The 20,992-nt window shown below is 39.7% G+C and overlaps 1 protein-coding gene across 1 annotated transcript in view; it reads right to left on the bottom strand.

Annotated features, from left to right (window-relative positions):
- Positions 1 to 20,992, bottom strand: part of UGT8 (UDP glycosyltransferase 8) — an 85,298-nt gene that overhangs the window by 44,383 nt on the left and 19,923 nt on the right. Inside the window, exon 2 of the mRNA XM_058666961.1 lies at positions 9,380 to 10,203. Coding sequence (XP_058522944.1) covers positions 9,380 to 10,201 — 822 coding nt within the window. The 5' untranslated portion in view covers positions 10,202 to 10,203. The remainder of the gene's footprint in view (positions 1 to 9,379; positions 10,204 to 20,992) is intronic.

The raw sequence follows: 20,992 nt of genomic DNA, 5'->3' as shown, positions 1-20,992 counted from the left end.
CAGAGAGGGAAGCTGAACAGCTTGTTTGGGAGTCCTTACCTGTAGCTAACAAGCAGCACATGGACATTCTGTTTAGATCTATATCATAGCCATGGGTTGACAATTCAAAACATTATCTGAATTTCACAGAATGAAACCTTGAGCCATCTGGATGTGCAACAAAATTCACAGCCTTTATAGTTCTTGAAATCAAGGAACATGCATATTGATTTGACCATAACTGGCTCTGAAGTCAGTTTCTGAAATACAGGAAATCTGTAATTGCCAGAAAAAAAATTTCCACATCAGATTTATGATGCAAGTAAGATGTAGTCATCATATATGTTGTTGAGCCTAAGAAAAAAATTCTCAAAGGATGATTGGTCCTAAGATGCACTGGCATCCCCTATGGAACTGTTTAGAAATTATCAGTCCCAGCTCAGATATTGCAGGTCATCTACAAGCAGATACTAGCATGAATTCCACAGGGCCATGGACTAAGCCATACCAAGAAGAGAGAAGCTGAGTGCAAAGGAGATAAGGGGCTATCCTCTGCAGGATGATATCAGGCTGAGGTTAGACAATGGTGACTGCATTAGTATAACTGAGATCTCAGAAGGAAATTTTTAATGTGTTTTGTGTTTTCTGGACCAAATTGTGTCACTCATTAGGATGGGACTGTGAAACAAAATTGGGGGAGAGTCTTCAGCCACAAGCAGGCAGTCATTTATTTGCCTGGAGTTTCCCTTAACCTCTCAAGAATGAGAAGCGTAGGAAAGGAGAAAAGGCAGAGGCAGAGCCAGCACACAGGGGATCAGCGAACCTCTCCATTTACAGGTTTGAAAAACCACAAATAATATCAATAAGATAAAAGCAGATGGTAACCTGAAGCATTGTGGGATGACTTCTTTAATTCTTCTTTCCATCTTGTGAAGATGCATCCATTAGGTTCTGCACAAAACATTCTAAAATGTCTAAGGACCACATCTCATGTGTCATTGTCCTACTTCAGTGAGGAAAAAAATGTAGGAAAGGTCAAAAATCACAAGTGTGAACAGCTAAAAGGAACAGAGGAGCAGGTGACATCATAGATACTTCCTCCACATTCTTCCCACCCTTCACCCTCCCCCCGAAACCATTCTTTCAGTTTCTATGAGCAAATTAGGAAGAGTAAGCAATTCAGTAATTGCAGCTCATCTTTAATCACAGGAGTAATTACCACAATCGTAAGAGCAGTAACTACCATGGGGTAAGTCAATGATACTCAAACCTCTGAAGCAAGCACGGCTACCCTCATGCTGATGGGGCTGATTGCTTTATTCAACAGTCACAAGAGTCACAGCCAGAATCATTTAAATGGAAAATCATGTACATCTGTTACTTTGATATAAAATATTCCATTAAAAAAAAACTAAGAAGCAGGCAATTTAACTTTCAGCCATTCTTCACAAACAAGTCCGTTCTCATTCTATTATGTCAAAATCTGCAATGAGAAATAGACCTCATGGGGCTGGTGATTGGGCTGGAGTTGTGGTGTAATATTGCTGTCTGCAATGACAGTATCTCACATGTTCACTGGTTTGAATCACAGATGCTCAACTACTGATCCAGTTCCCTGCTAATGTGCCTGAAAAAGCAGTGGAAGATGGTACAAGTACTTGAGCCCCAGGCACCCATGTGGGAGACCCGGATGACAAGCCTGGCTCCTGGCCTAGTTAAAGCCACCTGAAGAATCAACCATGGATGAAAGATCACTTTCTCTGTCTCCAATTCTTTCAAATAAAATAAACAAATCTTCAAAAAAGAAAAATAAGGATATCTGACAAAATAACTAGCTGTAGTTTTAATTTAGAGAACAGAACCATTTGGCTGAGAGTAGGAGCATTTGTGAGGAATACTATACCAAAACTTGGGTGCAAATAGCAATATAATTACAAAAATCATTATTTGTAAAGTGATCAGCTTAAAACATTTTCCTAGCAAACATTTACTGGCAAAACATTGCCAGTGTTGGAACTAACACCTATATGAACAACTTGCTAGAGTTTATAAAAATTCAAAAGATTTAACAACATCAACAATACCAGTTATGAAGTCTTTAGAAATCCTCAAACTTTGTAATAACTTAAGCTTGTTTGGAACTGTTAGTGTATTTGGATCCCTTAACTTATCAGAAAATCCTCACAAGCCACAGTACTTAAGGAGGTATTTATAAGATGTTTTTAACCACACAGCTGCTTAAGAAATGATCATATCAAGCCCCTGTAACTTGCAATGTCAACATCCTACATGAGTACCAGTTTAGGTCCAACTGCTCCAGTTCCAATTCCCCACCATGCTAATACATCTGGGAAAAGCAGTAGAAAATAGCACAAGTGTTTGGCCTTCTGGCACCCCTTAAGAAACCCAAACAAAGCCCTGGGTCCTAGCTTTGACCTTGTCTAGTCCTAGATGCTGTAGACATTTAGGAAGTGAGTCAGCCAATGGAAGATCTCTATCTCTGTCGCTGTGTAATTCTGACATTCAAATAAATAAATAAATCTTTAAATAACGAAACAAGAAAATTACTGCATCAGTGAACTAAACATTAGGCTATTGATAATTTTAATACAACTTAATTTACATGCTGTACAGTCATTTAGTAAGGTAATCTAGTTTCTTCATTATGAAATAAAGGGAAAGTATACAATCATTCCAAAAAGTTCTGAAAATACATTTCGATTTAATAAATTTCTGCTTTAAAAACATCTATCATTTATGCTTAGATCTCATGTCATAAAGAATATCCTCAGAATTAGTAGATGTAATTAAGTTATTAGTCAATTCCAAACACTGCAGTCCTCAGGATATTTTGCTTAAGTTTTTAAGCTTTATTTATTTATTTATTTGAAAGTCAGGGTTATGGACCCAGCACAGTAGCCTAGCAAGTCCTCACATTGCACGTGCATCAATCCCATGTGGGTGAGGGTTCTAATCCCAGCAGCCCTGCTTACCATCCAGCTCCCTGCTTGTGGCCTAGGAAAGCAGTCAAGGATGGCCCAAAACCTTGGGACCCTGCAGCAGCACGGGAGACCCGAAAGAGGCTCCTGGCTTCAGATCTACTCAGCTCTGGCCATTGCAGCTACTTGGGGAGTAAATCAAGGGAAGGAAGATTTTCCTCTTTGTTTCTCCTCCTCTCTGTATCTGACTTTCCAATTAAAAATTGTAATAATAAATAAATAAATAGGGTTACACAGACAGGTGGGTAGAAAGAGAGATCTTCCACCCGCTGACTCGCTCTCCAATGGTCACAGTTGGTATCGGGCCAGGCCAAAGCCAGGAACTTCTTCTGGGTCTCCCATGTGGGTGGCAGCAGCCTAGCAACTTGGATCATTTCTGCTTTCCATGTACACTAGCAGAAAGCTGAATTGGAAATAGCGTAGCCAGGACTCACACTGGTGCCTGCATGGGGTGCTGATGCTGTTGGCAGCAACTTATCCTGATATGCCACAATGCTGGCCTTTGTCCTAAGTTTTGTGATCCTCATACACACACCAACAAAGTGCAGTATTACTATGCAGATGAAGATACATACTTTAATAAAAAATATTTATTTAGGGTTTGGGTATTATGGTACAGTGGGTTAAGCTGCATTTCAGACACCTGCATCCCATGTAAAAGGCCCATTTGAGTCTTACCTACCTGGCCTCCAATCCAGTTTCCTGGCAAAAGCGCCTGTTAAGCAGCAGCTGATGGCCAAATACTCTGGCCCTTGTCATCCACATGGGAGACCCAGACTAAATTCCCAGCTCCTGGCTTCACTCTGGCCTACCTCTGGCTGTTGTAGCCATATTGGGAGTCAACCTGTCATTCTGTCTTCCAAATAAAGATAAATCTTTAAAACAACAACAACACCATCAACAATAAAATGTATATTTGTGCAAGGTGCGATGGCTCAGTAGCTAAACACTCAGCCTGCAAGCACTGGGATCCCATTTCGGCATTAGTTTGTGTCCCAGGTGCTCCACCTCCTATCCAACTCCCTGCTTTTGGCCTGGGAAAGCAATGGAGGGTGGCCTAAAGCCTTGGGACCCTGCACCTGCGCGCGAGACCTGGAAGAAGTCCCTGGTTCCTGACTTCGGATCAGCTCAGTTCTCGCAATTGCGGCCTTTTGAGGAGTGCACCAGCAAACAGAATATCTTTGTCTCTCCTTCTCTCATTGAATCTGATCTGCTGTTCCATAAAAAATAAATAAACTTCTAAAAACTATTTAAAATTAGCATTCTATTTAATATGAAATATTGATTACAATTTCATCTCCAGAAAAGCTGAACTCAAAGACAGGCTTATTTTAGTATAAAACTTTTTGAGACTTGAAGAAAAGTTCAAAAGGTTCTTCAAGATACATATCTTCCAAAAGTGTACATGGACTTAAAATACTTTTGCAAAAAAGTAAACTTATCTTATAATTCTATTTTCTATCAACTTTTGAAGTTCCTGCATATGCTTTTTAAATTAACATTATTTTGTAAAAAAATTTTTTTTGAAAATGATTCATATGTACTATTAAAACAGCTTTAATTTTCTACTTCTGCTGCAGCCTCAGACCAAATATTTTATCCCAGGAATTCTGGTCCCATAACGTGACATTTAATTCTTAAATGTTGAAAACAGCTTTCAATCATTCTATGTAATGTAATGATTTCTGTGTGACTCAATGAATACTTAATATAAAAAGCCACTGTTAATTGGTTTCATTCCTTTTCTCAGACTTATCTGCTCACAACTGGCTAATCCCACAATTGCTCAATGTTTTCTTCTTTCCAAAACCTGTTAGTGGGAATGGGTTCTGGTCAATGACAAAATGACAGTGAGTTAACTCTTGACCCTGTCCATGGTCCCTGCTCCTTCTTATCCATTTGTCTCTTATCCGTGTTTTTCCACATGACAATTTCCCTCAAATTTAAAATGCCCACCAAACAGGTGAAATCAAGATGCTTTTAACACTTCTAAACTGACAAGAAATCATTTTTGTGGTGTCACCACATGATGCCACACATGTAGTGCCTTTTCCAGCCATCTGGCCTAGTCCCCACAATTACCTCTGTGCAGCTGGATAATTAGGTCATCAAGTGGCGAATATAAGCTTATGTCCTTTTTTTCAGTATCAGTAACATCAGGGAATCTACTCTAATAAGTTAGCCTGGAATTTGACTGGGATGGTATACAAACACGAAATATGAACAAACAGGCAATTGTTAATATTACAACATTGTTGTACTACCTGAATCGTCTACCTTTTGGCAACTATTTCTATTTGATGCAGTTCAGTTAATGTTTAACATCTATTGAATTCTTACCATTTTCCAGATACTCAGAGTACAAAGTGAGTCAGGTGCTGCTTTTTGAGGTGGCAACATTCTGGTTAGGAAGAGAGCCATCTGAAAGATGAACAGTTAAGGTGCAGCCTGCTGTGTGCTGTTACGGGTGCAGGGCTGCAGAAGCTGAAAAGGGGCACAGACCAGATGACTTCAGTCAGTGGGCAGCCATCTGAAAATGATCACCTGAACCATCTGAAGCCACACAACGAACTGACTCCCCAAGAAAGGCGTTTTATTCTTTGATGGTATTATTGTTTTCATTCGCTATGAAGACCAGCAGCAGTTACACTCACTCCCTATCAGATGTCGGTATGTTTTTGATTCACATTTAATCTTCAAAGGGTTACTCACACAGGAACCTGCTTAGAGACCTTCTTCTTTGCCAAAGTAAGCCCTTTAAAATGTTCATCCACGTCCTCTATGGATCTTCAAAGATAGAGACAAACCACTATCTGGGTATGATCCAACCGAGAATGCTGACCCCTAATCTACTCCTGTGGTTAGGCAGGCAGTAGATAGTATGATAGAGTAGTTCCTGTAGACGTATTTCTAACATGTTTAAAAATAAACAAACTGCAAGGCGCAATATTTCCTTAGTCGACACCGATGACACTTTATAATCAAAATTAGCATTTCAACTGAGTTCCATGACCAAGTTTCTAAAATGCAGCAGTGTGTATGGTTACATTTGACTCTCATATTATACCTCTACACTCTGTTAGATATCAAATATGTTTGGAGGTCCCGACGCAGTAGCCTAGTGGTTGAAGTCCTCCCCTTGCACATGCCAGGATCACATGTGAGCGCCAGTTCCCAGATGCTCCACTTCCCATCCCAGCTCCCTGCCTGTAGCCTTGTGATCCTACACCTGCAGGGGAGACCCAAAGGAAGCTCCTGACTCCTGGCTCCTGGCTTTGGATTGTCTCAGTTGCAGCCGTTACGGCCACTTGGGGAGTGAAGCAGTGGATGGATGATCTTTCTCTCTGTATCCCCTTTTCTCTGTATATTTGCCTTTCCAATAAATAAATAAATAAATAAATAAATCTTTAAAAAATATAGTTGGAAAATGTACTGTATCTGCATAATGTGTGATAAAACTCTGGTTGAGCGACTCCAACTCCCTGTAATAAATGAAGGAACCATTGTGTGTACTCCAGATATTTTGAAGAAAAATACAACAACATAAATGAAGTTGGATTAGACACTCTCTGGATTTTTATCCTCGAGTATTATAAAATCTTCTTTAATGTGTCTTTTAGAAATTCTTTACTCTATCATCCCAGCTGTGGAACTTAAATCCATTGTCAAATCATTTCCAGACGTCTGAAACAATATATTCCAGCATAAGATACCAGAGCCATTATCAATGAAACTCTTATAATGAGTCCCAAGTTCTCGGTGGCTATCTGCCATAATCTCTCTTTTTTTAAGATTTATTTCTTTTTATTGGAAAGTCGGACATACAGACAGGAGGAGAGGCAGAGAGGAAGATCTTCCGTCCACTGATTCACTCCCCAAGCGGCTGCAATGGCCAGAGATAAGCTGATCTGAAGCCAGGAGCCTGGAGCCTCTTCTAGGTCTCCCACGCAGGTGCAGGGTCCCAAGGCTTTGGGCCATCCTCCACTGCTTTCCCAGGCCACAAGGAGGGAGCAGGATGGGAAGTGGGGCAGCCAGGATTAGAACCAGCACAACACCCATATAAAACTGAGGCGCATGCAAGGCGAGGATTTTAGCCGCTGGGCTATTACGCTGTGCCCTGTACCCTTTTGATCTAGCGTCACAACCATGCCCTGTCAGTAATACTGGCATCTGAGAATTTTTTTTGCATTTTTTAGACCCTAAAGTAGTTTGTTGTTATTACAGCTAAACATGCAAAAAAATAAAATCTAGTTTAGGAACATTTGTTTCAAAATATATTTCAGAGTGAGAAATATCTGAAAAAAACGCGTTGTTTTTAAAATATTCCCTATTGAAAAATTACAAATATCATGCTGAAATGAAAATATTTCTTCACACTTGGAAACTGACAAGCTGTCAGTAATACTAACACTCATGTATGTCCACATATTATAAATAAAATATGCACATTCTATACATGTGTATCTGTGTAGATGATCAGACTAACTTGTCAAACCATTGCTGCAACGAAAGACACTCTATCAAAAGAATCACTATAGTCAAAAGAGAGAAAAAGAACCGGGAAGCACACAAAGACAGACCAGTGTCAAAGCAGAAAGCACAGCAAATCAGAAGGCAATTTTGGTAATAACTTACACAGGGCACCATGGCCCACTCAAGAAATGTTTTTAAGATAAAACAAAACTGAGAAATTGGTTAGGACATCAGAGGGAAAAAGAATCCATGGGAGAACACACAAATTAGAATTGTAGGGAAAAAGAAATTCTTACATGCTATGAATATATATATATGACCCTTATTCATGTATGCATATATATGTGTGTGTACATATACATATATTTGTTGTTATTTTTGTATATGTGTTCACACACACACAAGCATAAAATGCCATTTATATTGTGTCACTGAAGTTCACTGCAACCCAGGTAAGATGTATAGGAACTGAATAAGAAAAAGAAAGCAATCAAAAGATTGTTTTTATCACTGATTGCTTTCTCACTCAAAGCATGAAAGATCTAGAAAACCAAACAAAAGCCAAAATGAGCAAGCAAAAGGGCGGTTAAGGGAAAAGGTAGCTTTGTGTACTAACCCCTTATGCAATAGCTATTTCTGAAATCTGATTTTTACCATTACGAAGGCGCGTAATTTATCACAAAGAAACTCTGACCTAGTCAGTGTAAGGATTTGCAATGGGCTTCAACACATTCTGGAATGGCTGAGATAAGCTAAAAAGAATCTCTGTCCTTTGCAGGTGATACTAGAGAGCATCTGTGCCCCAGCAATCTCCAGATGACTCACCTATTTGAAATACTAGGACTGTACAATGCACACATCTGGCCCTTTCCATACTTCCAGGTTACATGAAATATATTAGAAAACTCTACAGTTTGTATATTATAATCACCTTAATACTCTTCCAAAACCTCATCTGCAATTTATTTTATCTGATATCTATGAGGAAAGCAGGTTTATCCCACAGTAAGGTACCAATTGAACTTGTAGCATATGGTACACAAAGCTAGAAATTAAAAATATAACAGAATTTATTCTAAGTGGCTATTTTCAGAATCGAGAGTGGGAGTAGTTTCAACAGCAAAAATCATGAAGCAAACCCCAAGCTTTCTGGTAAATAGCATCAGAAGTTCAGATTAAACTTGGAAAGTCATCCTAAGGTTAGACAAAGCACTACAATGACAGATATGTGTACATCTATTAGTTTGAGATACCTAACAAAAAGTTAAATTAGGATGGAGAACACTAGTGGATTTACTGATAACTCAACCATTTAAAAAAATTGTTGAGCGAATATATTTTCTTAAGCTGTCATTAGTTCATCTTTGAAATGAAATGGCAATGTTTCCATACAACAGCTGCATTGTCTTATTGGTTTAATTTAACTGATTGCCTACTTTGACTAAAGTCACTACTTCATTCTCTTTGTTAGCATAAGTTTTCTAGCGGTGATGATTTCCTAGAGAACTTCCATTCACTTGATTCATGTTAATCTAAGCTTGAAAACCTGTGGTTGTGCTATTTGAGGCACAACAACGGAATTTCTGTTCATGGAAAGCAAAATCAATAATACTTATTAAAACTTGTCTAACTATTCATTAATTAATTGTATAGCTCTTCAAATACTATACTTATCAATCAAATGCTATCTTCAGGCTATTCTGTTGATCTACAGAGTGGCCTCTAGGTACTATTGGAAAGCTCACTCAACAGGAATGTCTTCCAGGGAGTTAAAGAATCCACAGACATAACAATTTTGGGCACAGTCTGCCCTAGTTGTTTTTTACAGTAGCATTATCTACCAACTGATAGTCAATCCCACCTCTTCCAGAAATCAACAATGACTTTTATATTTCAATAAAATGACCAAGGTGCTCAGCAAACCTTACTTCTGGTAGTGGACTGGCCGGTTTGGTTAGGATTCCTCCTACATAAACAACATTAGGCAGAGTGGGTCTTGGAAACTCCAGGGCTACATCAGTACACAGCATCCACAGACTGGACCCATGAACCAAGTCATACATGGACTTCTCCGGCTGCAGGTTGTATTTCTGCATTATCCTTTCGTATTTGGGAAGAACCAGAAAGCTGACCCCTATTCTGGAAATGAGGTAAACGCCAGTGTTTTTTATCCTTTGCAGCAAGTTCATGCGATCTGTGAGGAGTGAGTTAAACTCAGGGACGTAAGCTAATGGAGCAGGAGCACCCACTTCGGCAGGATACCAAAGGCCAGTGGAAAACACAGCATATTTAACGCCTAAAAGATGAGCAATCACAAATCCACACATATCATTAGGGTCCACCAGCAACAGGTCAAACTTCTCTTTTTTCAGATCCTCAATGAGGGCATGGTTGCCAACCATCATGTCACAGTTCTTGGTGTAGTGATCCAGTATGTCAAACAGTTCAATGGCTGTCAATCTCCCAGAGAAAATATTCCGCATTTTGGACTGCAGGAAAGCATCAGAGGTGGTGCTGTTAAAAATCCCTGGATAACGTTGGAGGCTGTAATGATTAGAGTGGGCGATGTCTCTGCCTTCAGAGAGAAGGAACACTGTATGGTGGCCTCTCTCGTGCAAGGCCGAAGCCAGTGTCTTGAAAATGTACATATGGCTTTCAAACATAATTGGCGGCACAATGATGATTTTGGCAGCCTTCACAATCCCAACAGCACTCCATAGGAGCATGAAATATGGAGTGTAGGACTTCATAGCTGTAACAACAATGAGAAAACAACTTAGATTCAATACAATGCTTATCATTCAGAGCAACTCCAAACCCTTTCTTTAAAATATAGATGATCCAATACATCAAGGAATGACTTTTTTAAATTACACTAATATGTATTCAAATAAGCCCCATATTCTTGAACACTGATTTAAATGAAAGATTGGCAGGAAAATTAATAAACTGAAATATACTTAAAAATGGGTCAAGTTAGAAGAAATAATTATATCAGTAAATTAAAACTTGAAATAAAGCTTATATCACATTGAATGATTAATGATGTCTCCCTTTCGAATAATATCTATGAAATACCTGTTTATCTTCTAATTAAGAGATATGGTTAATCCCAAGAACAAAAGAAGAGACTTTATTCCCAGGCATATAATTACATCACATGTGCACATCATTTCACTTCAATAGTAATATTTCTGGTTTTAACCAAAAAATACCAAAAGAAAATTCCTAGTTCACTCTTCCAGTTCCTGTAATAGTCAAGCCACAGCAGAGGCAGAAGCAGGCTCAACCCAAATCTCCATTAGAGTGTCAAAACCCAACTCCCAGAGCCATCACCGCTACCTTACAGGTAGCAGGGGCAGGAAGCCGCAGTCAGGAGTTGAACCTCAGCACTCTGACATGGGACACAAGCTAGACCAAACGTACCCTATAGCATTGCGTTTTAAAGTCTTTCATGATTCAGAGTTTTATTCATAAAATAAGATACACCTACAAAACTTACAAGCAAAATGTTAACATTTACAAGGCTTGTGTTCATTAAAACATCCAAATAAGCACTCAAACCAACAGTCAGACATGAAATACCAGTACATCAAGCTGTGTCTTAACCTGCAAACACCAACAAAAAGATTGGGCTGCTATTTTCTTTTATGATTTATTTTACTTATTTTTTAATTGAAAGGCAACTTACAAAGAGATAAGGAGGAAAAGAAAGATGTTTCATCTTCTGGTTCACTCTCCAAATGGCTGCAATGGACAGAGTTGAGCTGATCCAAAACCAAAAATCAGGAGACTCCTCTAGGTCTTCCACATGGATGCAAGGGTCCAAGGCCTTAGGCTGTCCTCTGTTGCTTTCCCAGACCATTAGCAGGAAGCTGGGTCACAAGTGGAACAGCCATGACAGAAACCAGCACCCATATAGGATGTTGGCGTCACAGGCAGAAGTTTAGCCTACTATGCTATGGTACTAGCATCTTTGGTGGCTTTTTTAAAAAAAATTTGTCACTAAATTTATAATAGTATTCATTTACATTTTAATAAAACTTTTTTGAGACTTTTTCTCAAATCAGTTATAGAGAGAGGGGGAAATGAAAGAGTGATATTCCATTCACTGTTTCACTCCTCAAATGGCCACAAAGGCAAGAGCTGACCTAATCTGAAGCCAGGATCCAGAAGCTTCTTCTGAGTCTCCCGTGTGGGCGCAGAGGGTAAGCACTTGGGCCATCCTCTGCTGCTTTCCCAGGGAGCTGGATTAGAAGTGGATCAGCTAGGACAAGAACGAGCACCCATATAGAATGCTCCTACTGTAAGTGGAAACTTAGCCTACTATGTCATGGTACCAGTACTGAAGCTTTTCACAGATCATAACCGGCTTTTAAATTTTATCAACTATGTCTTTTTTTTTTTAAGTCTACACATTCAGAAGAACATAAAAAGAACTATAAAGGGAAACCTTATCATAGTAATTACCAAAAGAATCATTATTTTCACATCTTAAATAACTTACTGTATAAGAAAGACTATCAAATTGCACAAAAAAGAGGGGGGGAGAATGTAGACTGACACGCTGGTTCAACTGGCTGATCATCCACCTGCAAGTGCCTGCAGCCCATGTATGTGGGCGTGCAGCCTAGGAAAGTAGAGGTGGACAGCCCATATGTTTGGGCTTCTGCACCTGCATGGGAGTCCCAAAATAAACTCTTGGCTTTGGGTTCAGATCGGCTCAGCTCTGGCCTTTGTAACTATTTGGGGAGTGATTCAGTGATGAAAGATTTTTCTCTCTGTCTCTCCTTTCTTTAGGTCTGCTTTTCCAATAAAAATAAAATAAAATTTTAAAAGTGCTTATTAAATGAAAATAATGTGTGATATAAAATTTCTCAAAATAAGTTGTAGATAAAGCATACATACACACATAAACTTGAAACTGATCCCCTAGAAGATAAAAGATTCTTATCTCTAGTTTTAAAAAATGAGAAATTGTGAAAATAATCAAGGAAACATTGATTGGAAGGATAAGACTTATGCTTTTGTTAATAACATCATATGTTGAAACTATGAAGTAATTGTAGAAGAATTGGACTGGTGTGAAAGATAAAAGGTTCAAACAGTACAGCATTTCCATGAAAACATATTATACTAACCACAGACACTTCAAGTCTGTGGAGAAATAACACATCATTCGCATAATTGGATTGTTCACTTTTTTAAACAATAAGAGTCAGAGCCTATTATCTTAAGATGCTGCTTGGGATTCCCATGTCCCAGATGGGACTGCCTGGGTTGGAATCCCAGCTCTGCTCTAGATTTTAGCTTCCTGTTTATGTATACCTTGGGAGGCAGCTGGTAATGGTTCAAGCAGCTGGGTCTCTGCCACTTTCATTGCCTACTGAGGCTAAGTTCTTATCTCCATACTTCAACTTGGCTCAGCCCTTGCTGCTGTGGGCACTTGAGGAATTAATCAGCCTTCTGGCTTTTGACCTCGCTGTGACTAAACTAAGATAACACTTCTAAAGAAGTTGAGATCTTATCTCAAACCAGGAGAAAAAGTACATTTCAGATAAGGTACAATGTTACAAGAAAAATAAAGAAATAAAGCTATAGGAGAAGAAAATATTCTTGCAAATGTTACGACTGAAAGAGAGAAGAACATTCTAAAGCAAAATCTCAAACAAAATCCAAAAATAAAAACTGACTTAATGGAATACATAAAAAAATATGTAGCTATCATGAAAATATGAAGACCAAGTGGGACAAGATAACTTGCAAATTTGTATCTGATAAAGGATTCTTACCTGAAATAAACCAAAAACTCTCAAAACTCATCAGTTAGAAGACACATAATATTTAATTGGGTAAAATATCTGGGCAGGCAAAGAAACATTTGAAAAGATGTTCCACATCAGTGCCATCACTGGCTGGAAATTCAAACAGACACCATAACACACCCATTAGAATGGCCAAATGGCCAAAGTTCAGAACACCAATTGCTGTGGACAGTATGAAGTTACAGAATCATTTATCCTTTATGGGAATGAAAGACAGTACAGCCAGTAAGGAAGATATCAAGGCTTCGACAATTTCATAAAAAAATAAATATACTCCTTCCACATGATCCTACTTTCATGCTCCACATCTACATAAAAGTCTGCACATAGATGTTTATAGCAACTTCATGCCTAATTGCCAAAAGGTAGAAATAACAAAGATGACCACCAGTACTTAAGCGGATAAGCTGTGGTATACCCAGAGCATGGGAAAATAATCAACATTATGAATTAGCAAATATGAGTAAACAAGAAGGAACCTTAAATGATTAATAAGTCAAAGAATCAAATCTGAGAAGACTATCTCCTATATGATTTACTATATGACATTCTGAACAAGGCAAAATGTTGACAATAAGAAGACACTATTTACTACAGAGTGGGATTAAGGCAGCAAGGAATAAGCACAACCCAGCACGTTTAGGGCAGAGTAATCACTCTCTAAGATACCATGATGTTCAAAACATGACATCACATGTTTGTCAAAGCCTATGCACAACACCAGGAGTCAACTGTAAATACAGAGTTTGGGTGGTGTGCAAGCACAAGCACATTGACTGCAATAAACACACCACTGTGATTCAAGATGACCACAGTGTAGGTGGTTGTTCATGTGAGGGCAGAGGTCTATGGGAAATCTGTGCTTTTGGCTCAGTTTTGCTGAGAACCTAAAACTGGTCTAAAAAATAAGGTTTATTGCTTTTTAGAAAAATCTTTTATGAGTAAGCAATCCACAGCAGTTATCTTAGAGTTTAAAAGTCTCTTGTTATATAATTTATTGTAATAAATATCTTAAATATTAATATAATTATGCTATTATGATATTCTTTATAGTTAAAGAAATCTTAGGTCTGGTGCTATGATAGTGAGTAAAGACACCTCCCATGATATCAGCATCCCAAATGGACAATGATTCAAGTCCCAGTTGCTCTATTTTCAACCCGTCGCCCTGATAAAATGCCTAGCAAAACAGCAGAATATGGCATAAATGATAGGACCCCTGCAGCCACATGGTAGACCTGGAAGAAACTCCTAGCTCATGGGTTTGGACCATCCTGGCTCCAGCCATTGCAGCCATTTGAGGAGTGAATCAGTGGACGGAAGATATCTTTCTCTCTCTCTCTCTGTCCCTCCCTCACCCCAATCCTCTGATCTCCCCCTTTCTGTAACTCTATTTTCCAAATAAATAATAAATCTTTAAAAATAAATCTGCAAGAAAATCTTTTTTATATAAAAGACTTTTTTGTGGTTTTTTTGAAAGGCAGATTTACAGAGAAGAGACAGAGAGAATGATCTTCCAACTGCTGATTCACTCTCCAAGAGGCTGTAACACTGGAGCTGAGCAGAACTGAAGCCAGGAACTTTCAGCTTCTTTCCGAGTGTCCCACATGTGTGTAGGGACCCAAGGATTTGAGTCATCCTCCACTGCTCTCTCAGGCCATAAACCAGGGGCTGGATTGGAAACAGAACAGCCATTTGGGATATCAGTGCCACAGGTGAAGGATTAGCCTGGTATGCCATGGTGCCAGCCCAGAAATCACCCTGTCAATCATCTCTTCCAGAACTCTGGAATTGCATTTATGCTCGAGTGCAAAAGAGTACACCGATTTTCTAAATCAAGAGGATAATCTGCTTGAGGAAAAACTAGATAACTCAAGGTTAAATCCTCCTAATGTAGCATATTGTAGGCACTAATGCAGCATATTGTAGGCAGTATATGGCTTTCCATGTGTGTATGCTAAAGAGAAAACATCAGTCATTAACTTACTCCAACCATATATGCACTTTGAACTCAACTTCAAAGTCACAAACAAAAGAGGTAATAGAGGAAATTAAAAATAACAAATTCAAACTCATGTCCTCAGGAAGATATTTTCTGTGAAGCCAAAGATAAACAAAACACCAAAGCTGTTCCAGAAAAAATCAAAACCAAGAAAAATCAGAAATTCAAAGTGGCTGCCAAAACAGAGAGAAAGGAAGAGAGAGAGAGAGAAAAGCAACTTCAAGATACAATCAAATGAAGAAAGAAGGGGAGTATGAGAAAAGTTAACAGATATGAATTACCAAAGCAATCAAAATCAAGCTAAAATTTTTTTTTTATTTTAAAAAGAGAATAAATATGTACAACACTAAAAAAAAAAGTCTTAAAAACCGAGAATGGGACCCAGTGTGATGGTGAAGTAGCTAAACCCTCACATTGCAGACAGCAGGATCCCATATGAGCATTGGTTCGTGTCCCAGATGCTCCACTTCCCATCCAGCTCCCTGCTTGTGACTTGGGAAATCAGTGAAGGATGATCCAAGGTCTTGGAAACCTGAACCCACAAGGGAGACCTGGAGGAAGTTCATTGCTCCTGGCTTCGGATTGGCTCAGCTCCAGTCATTGTGGCTACTTGCGTAGTGAACCAGAAGATAGAAGATCTTTCTGTCTCGTAAGGCACCTGCCAGTAGGTGTATGGGCTGGATAGTAGGTTGGTTGGGTTGAACTAGGCTTCAATGCCCACTGACATGTGCGAGAGCTAAATGGAATGTGGGACAGACTGGACAAGCCTGCAGTACATACTGGCAAGCATGGGAACCAGGGAAGGGGGCAGAACTGGTAGGGGTTATGGGGAGTTGCCCCGACTAGGCTGCAGCTCCAACTGGTTTATCTGAGGACCGAATATGAAGTGGGCAGGATCGAGCTGGACTACAACACCCATTGGTTCACAAGGAAGACAGGGTTGCAAACAGAATGGACCCAGCAATCACAACGACCAGCATGTGCATAAGCTGATGGGTGTGACGGACGGTGTTGGAGTCTGTACCAGCAAACTCACGCAAGAACCAGGTCTGGGATCATCTCAGGTGAAGTTTCTTTGGAGATCCCTCCAACTGAACTGCTGATCTTAGAACCCCAACCATGAAGAGACTGTCAGCCAGTGGACTCTGAATAGGTTTCATTGTGATTGGAACTGAGATACTGGCAGCAATACAGAACTGATGAACTATCAAAACTGTTTGAGCAGGACCCTCGGAGCGCGCCTCCTGTTGGGGATCTGGGATGGGTGGAAGGTTGGGTGGGGCTTTTCCCTTTGTTACGTCCCTAACCCCAGATACAGGGAAAAATGATAATATTAAATAATACCAGTGTGGAAACAATGGTATTACCCACTTTTACTCTGTAGCCCTTGACCCTTTGTACCCTAATCAACTAAGTAAGATGATTAAAAATTAATTAAAATAAATAAATAAATAAAAAGATCTTTCTGTCTCCTCCCCGTAAATTTGCCTTTCCAGTAAAAATAAATAAGTCTTTTAAAAAGTCCTGAAAAAGATAAGCCTGGCCCATTAGTGTAACAGGCTTATCCTCCTCCTGAGATACTTGCATCACATACTGGCATCAGTTCTTGTCCTGGCTGCTGCATTTGTGATCCAACTTCCTGCCAATGGCCTAGGAAAGCAGTAGAAGATGGCTCTGTCACTGGCGTGAGACACCAAGAAGTTCCTGGCTCCCAGCTTCCGATGAACCCAGGTTCAACCATATTGGCCATTTGGGGAGTGAACCAGCAGATGGAAAATCTCTCTCTGTCCCATGCTCTCTTTCAAGTAAAATAAATGAAAGAGAGAAAGAGAGAGAGAGAGAGAGAGAGAGAAAGAGAGAAAGAGAGAAAGAGAGAAAGAGAGAAAGAGAGAAAGAGAGAAAGAGAGAAAGAAAGAAAGAAAGAAAGAAAGAAAGAAAGAAAGAAAGAAGAAAAGAAAAAAGAAAAAGGCAGAATACTAGAGAGTAGGGCGAACCAATAAAGACAATAAAGATTTCTGACCAAACACATAGTGGTGAAATTTCAGGATATCAGGAATCCCACACCAGGGAGAGGGACCCCCAAATCCCAAATGATTACCAGTGCCACCTTGACAAAACATCATCTAACAAAGTGGATGTGAACTCAGAGCTCTCTCCTAGCTAGCACCTATGTATCATGATCTCCTCCATAGTCATCCTGAAGGATTCCATTATTTTTTAGTATACTACAACAACCTCCTAACTAAACTATCCCGACATCCCCCTAACCTCTCCTGGAGTGTTTGATTTTTTTGTTTGTTTGCTTGTTTTTTTTTTTTTTTTCAAAATGCAAAGCTGACGCCCTTCTCTTACTTAAACCATTTTCAGTAGCTTCACACAAAAGGATTAACGTGGTCTCCCAGACCCTCCATGGCCTGATCTTAAAGCCTAGTCTCCAGCCTCATGGCTCCCCTATCTTGCTTTTGTATTCCCACACAAAGCTTATTTCCCCACTCACTTCTGATCTTCTGCCTGCTGCACTCACCGCTTTTATCCATCTTGAGAGTACCACTCAAACACTGCTCCCCCAGCAGAGAATTCGTTACCTCACTGGCAAGCTGTTTTGTGGCCTTCAATACAGTTCACTGTACTGTGACTCATCGGATACATCTATCTTTTCATAACCTTCACATGGGCATATCCCCAGGAGCAGTACCAAGCCAAATAAGAGCTCAAAAACCCACTGAATGATTAAACTTATGAAAAAAAAAGAAAAATTTAAAAAATTATTTAGATGAAAGTCAAGCATTACATAGAAGGAGAGGTAAAGGGGGATATCCCATTTCCTAGTTCATTCTCAGGATGACCACAATGGCCAGCCAGCACAGGGCCAGGAAGAGGCCACATGCCAGAAGTTTCTTGGAGTTATCCTGCTTTTCTCAGGTAGTTAGCAGGGAGCTGGACTGGAAGTGGAGCAGCCAGGATTTACACTGGCAACCTTATGGAATGCTGGTATCACAAGCAGTGCTTCATCTACTACGCCACAAGGTTGAACCCAGGTTTTTTGTGTGTTTGTTGGTTTCTATTTTTGTTTTGTTTTGGTTTTTGTTTTTAATAAAAGTTTATAGAGACTCTTATAAAAAATCCTTGATTTTTGAGACAAAAAGGGACAACTCTCATCCTCTAGAGTACTCCCAAAATGCCTTCAATGGCCAGGGTGGGCTGAGCTGCACTCTGCTGAAGTCAGGTACTCAATTCAAGGCTCTCATGGGAGGAAGAATGCAACTGCTTGAACCATTTTAGACCTCCATTAGCAAGAAACTGGAATCAGGAGCCAGTCAGGACTGGTGACACAGGACTAAATATTCAGCCCAAGCATAAGCTCAGCCCTTGCAAAGTATGAAGCAGCTGATGAAAATGTAAACTGATGTGTTCTGAAATGCCACTGACATATTAATGGACTTCTCTAAATCAGCAATACCAACATTTATGAACAGATGTTTACCACATTCATTTCCACCAGCAAACTAGAAATCACTAAGAATCTAGTGCTTATCATTAATCAAATCAATTCCAGCACATTTCACAATGAAATTTTATAGAACTAATAAAAATCATGTGTTGAAAGACTTCTTTCAGATTATTTGAAAGTCAGAGTTAGTGGTGGAGGACAAGAGAGACAGAGAGCAGATACACAGATTGACAGAAAGAGAGAGACTAGTAAAGACAGAGAGAGAGATTCTCTATCCACTGGTTTAGGCCGTAAAATGAATATAACGACCAGAGCTGAGCCAAGCAGAAGCTAGGAAACAGGAGTTTCATTTAGGTCTCCCGCATAGGTAGCAGGGGCCTAGGCATGTGTGCCACCTTCAACTGGCACATGTATGGGATATTGTCATCACAGGTCATGGCTCAACCCACTGCCACAACCCTAACCCCTAGAATTAGCCTCTCAACACATGATTCTACTTGCTGGTATCCACTTACTCCACAATTGATTGTAGTTAGCCTTGATTCTACCACAACTCAAACCAAATCATCATTGTGAAGGTACTAACACCTCCCAGTACTCACACAAACACTCTTTATCCAGCACTTACCTGATCAAACTTCTCACAAACACTATACATCACTGGCTACATCTCAGCGTTTTCTCTTGGCTTCTGGGATGCCACTACTTACTTAACTCTAATTCTGCTGCCAGAATTTTCAAAGTAGTCTATACAAATGTAATTTCGTATATCAATCAGCATTCCTTCTTTACATAAGTAATTACTCCTTTACCTATATTTGAAACAAGAAGCCATCAAAACCAGGTAATAGATGTACCCACTCTTCATTAGAGGGATGCCATTTTAAGATTTAAGTGTGGAGACTAGTACTGCGGTATATGCTGGTAAAGTTGTCTCCTGAATTGTCAGCATCCCATGTGAGCAACAGTTCAAGTACCAGCTGCTTCATTTCCTATCCAGCCCTATGCTAATGAGCCTGGGAAGACAACCGAGCATGGCCCTGGTGCATGGGTCACTGCAGCCACATGAGACACTCAGAAATCCTGGGGTCCCGGAATCAGACCAGCCCAGCTCAAGCTGTTGCGGTCATTTAGGGATTGAACCAAAAGATGAAAGATCTCTCTCTCTCTCTCTCTCTCTCTCTCTCTCCCTCTCTCTCTCTCGCTCTCTCTCTCACTCTGCTTTTCAAATACATAAATCTCTGGAAAAAAAATCTAAATGTGAATTAATATTGGTAAAACAAGAATCGCAGGCAGCATTTTCCTTCAAGGCTGCATATTGAGAACATCCATCTTCAAAAGTGATCCTTCTGAGATGAAAGGACTTTCAACCTTTAGAATACAGTGCCTCAGCCCATCTACAGACAGCTGCATTATTCCTGTGCCCAAGCATCAGCGGTACTCACAGGCTGAATCTGAAACACCCTAATGTACCACCAAGAGTTTTCTTAAATCTAAGGATCAAACTGACAAGTTTCCTGTATTTTATTCTCTAAAATAACTTCTAACACACTAGTCTAATACCAATTGGGACCCCTGCTGATATTACTTTAAAATGCTATTCTCACTTATTTAAAAAAAAATATGTGGGAACAGCTTTTTGGTTGCTACTTAAAACACTTCTTTGGCCTTTCCCATTCAAGGTTAGATCTGGAGAGTATTCACGAAGATGAACAAGGAAAAGCAGAGGGTGGGGGAGGCAATCACAAACTACAGGCAGGAACGGAGTTCTTGACAATCTCAGCGGCTCAACAAATCGTAAGATGACATTTATTGATTTGCTTATTTATTGTCATTTTACTGGAAAGGCAAGAAAACAGAAAAAACTAGACAGACCTATCTGCTGGTTCACTTCCCAAATGCCTGTGATCAACGCTGGATTAGACAGAAATCATGTGCATGTACAAAAGGCCCAAAATACTTGATATAGTACTCCAACCAGCCTTCCCAGGGGGTGATTTAATAACTGTGCCAAATAACCTCTCCAACATCTTAAAGAAAAGCAAAATTGTGAAATAAAAGGAAAGTAAGTGCCTGTGAGAACTTCAAAACCATGTCTGCGGGCTTGGCAGGGTGGCCTAGTGGCTAAGGTCCTTGCCTTGATCCCATATGGCTGCTGGTTCTAATCCCGGCAGCTCCACTTCCTCTCTGTCTCTCCTCCTCTCAGTATATCTGACTTTGTAATAAAAATAAAATAAATCTTTAAAAAAAAAAAACATGTCTG

Source organism: Ochotona princeps, chromosome 7, assembly GCF_030435755.1.
Source record: "Ochotona princeps isolate mOchPri1 chromosome 7, mOchPri1.hap1, whole genome shotgun sequence".
Taxonomy (NCBI): Eukaryota; Metazoa; Chordata; class Mammalia; order Lagomorpha; family Ochotonidae; genus Ochotona; species Ochotona princeps.
Note: the sequence above shows the minus strand (reverse complement) of the source record. Positions and strands in the feature narration are given on the sequence as shown.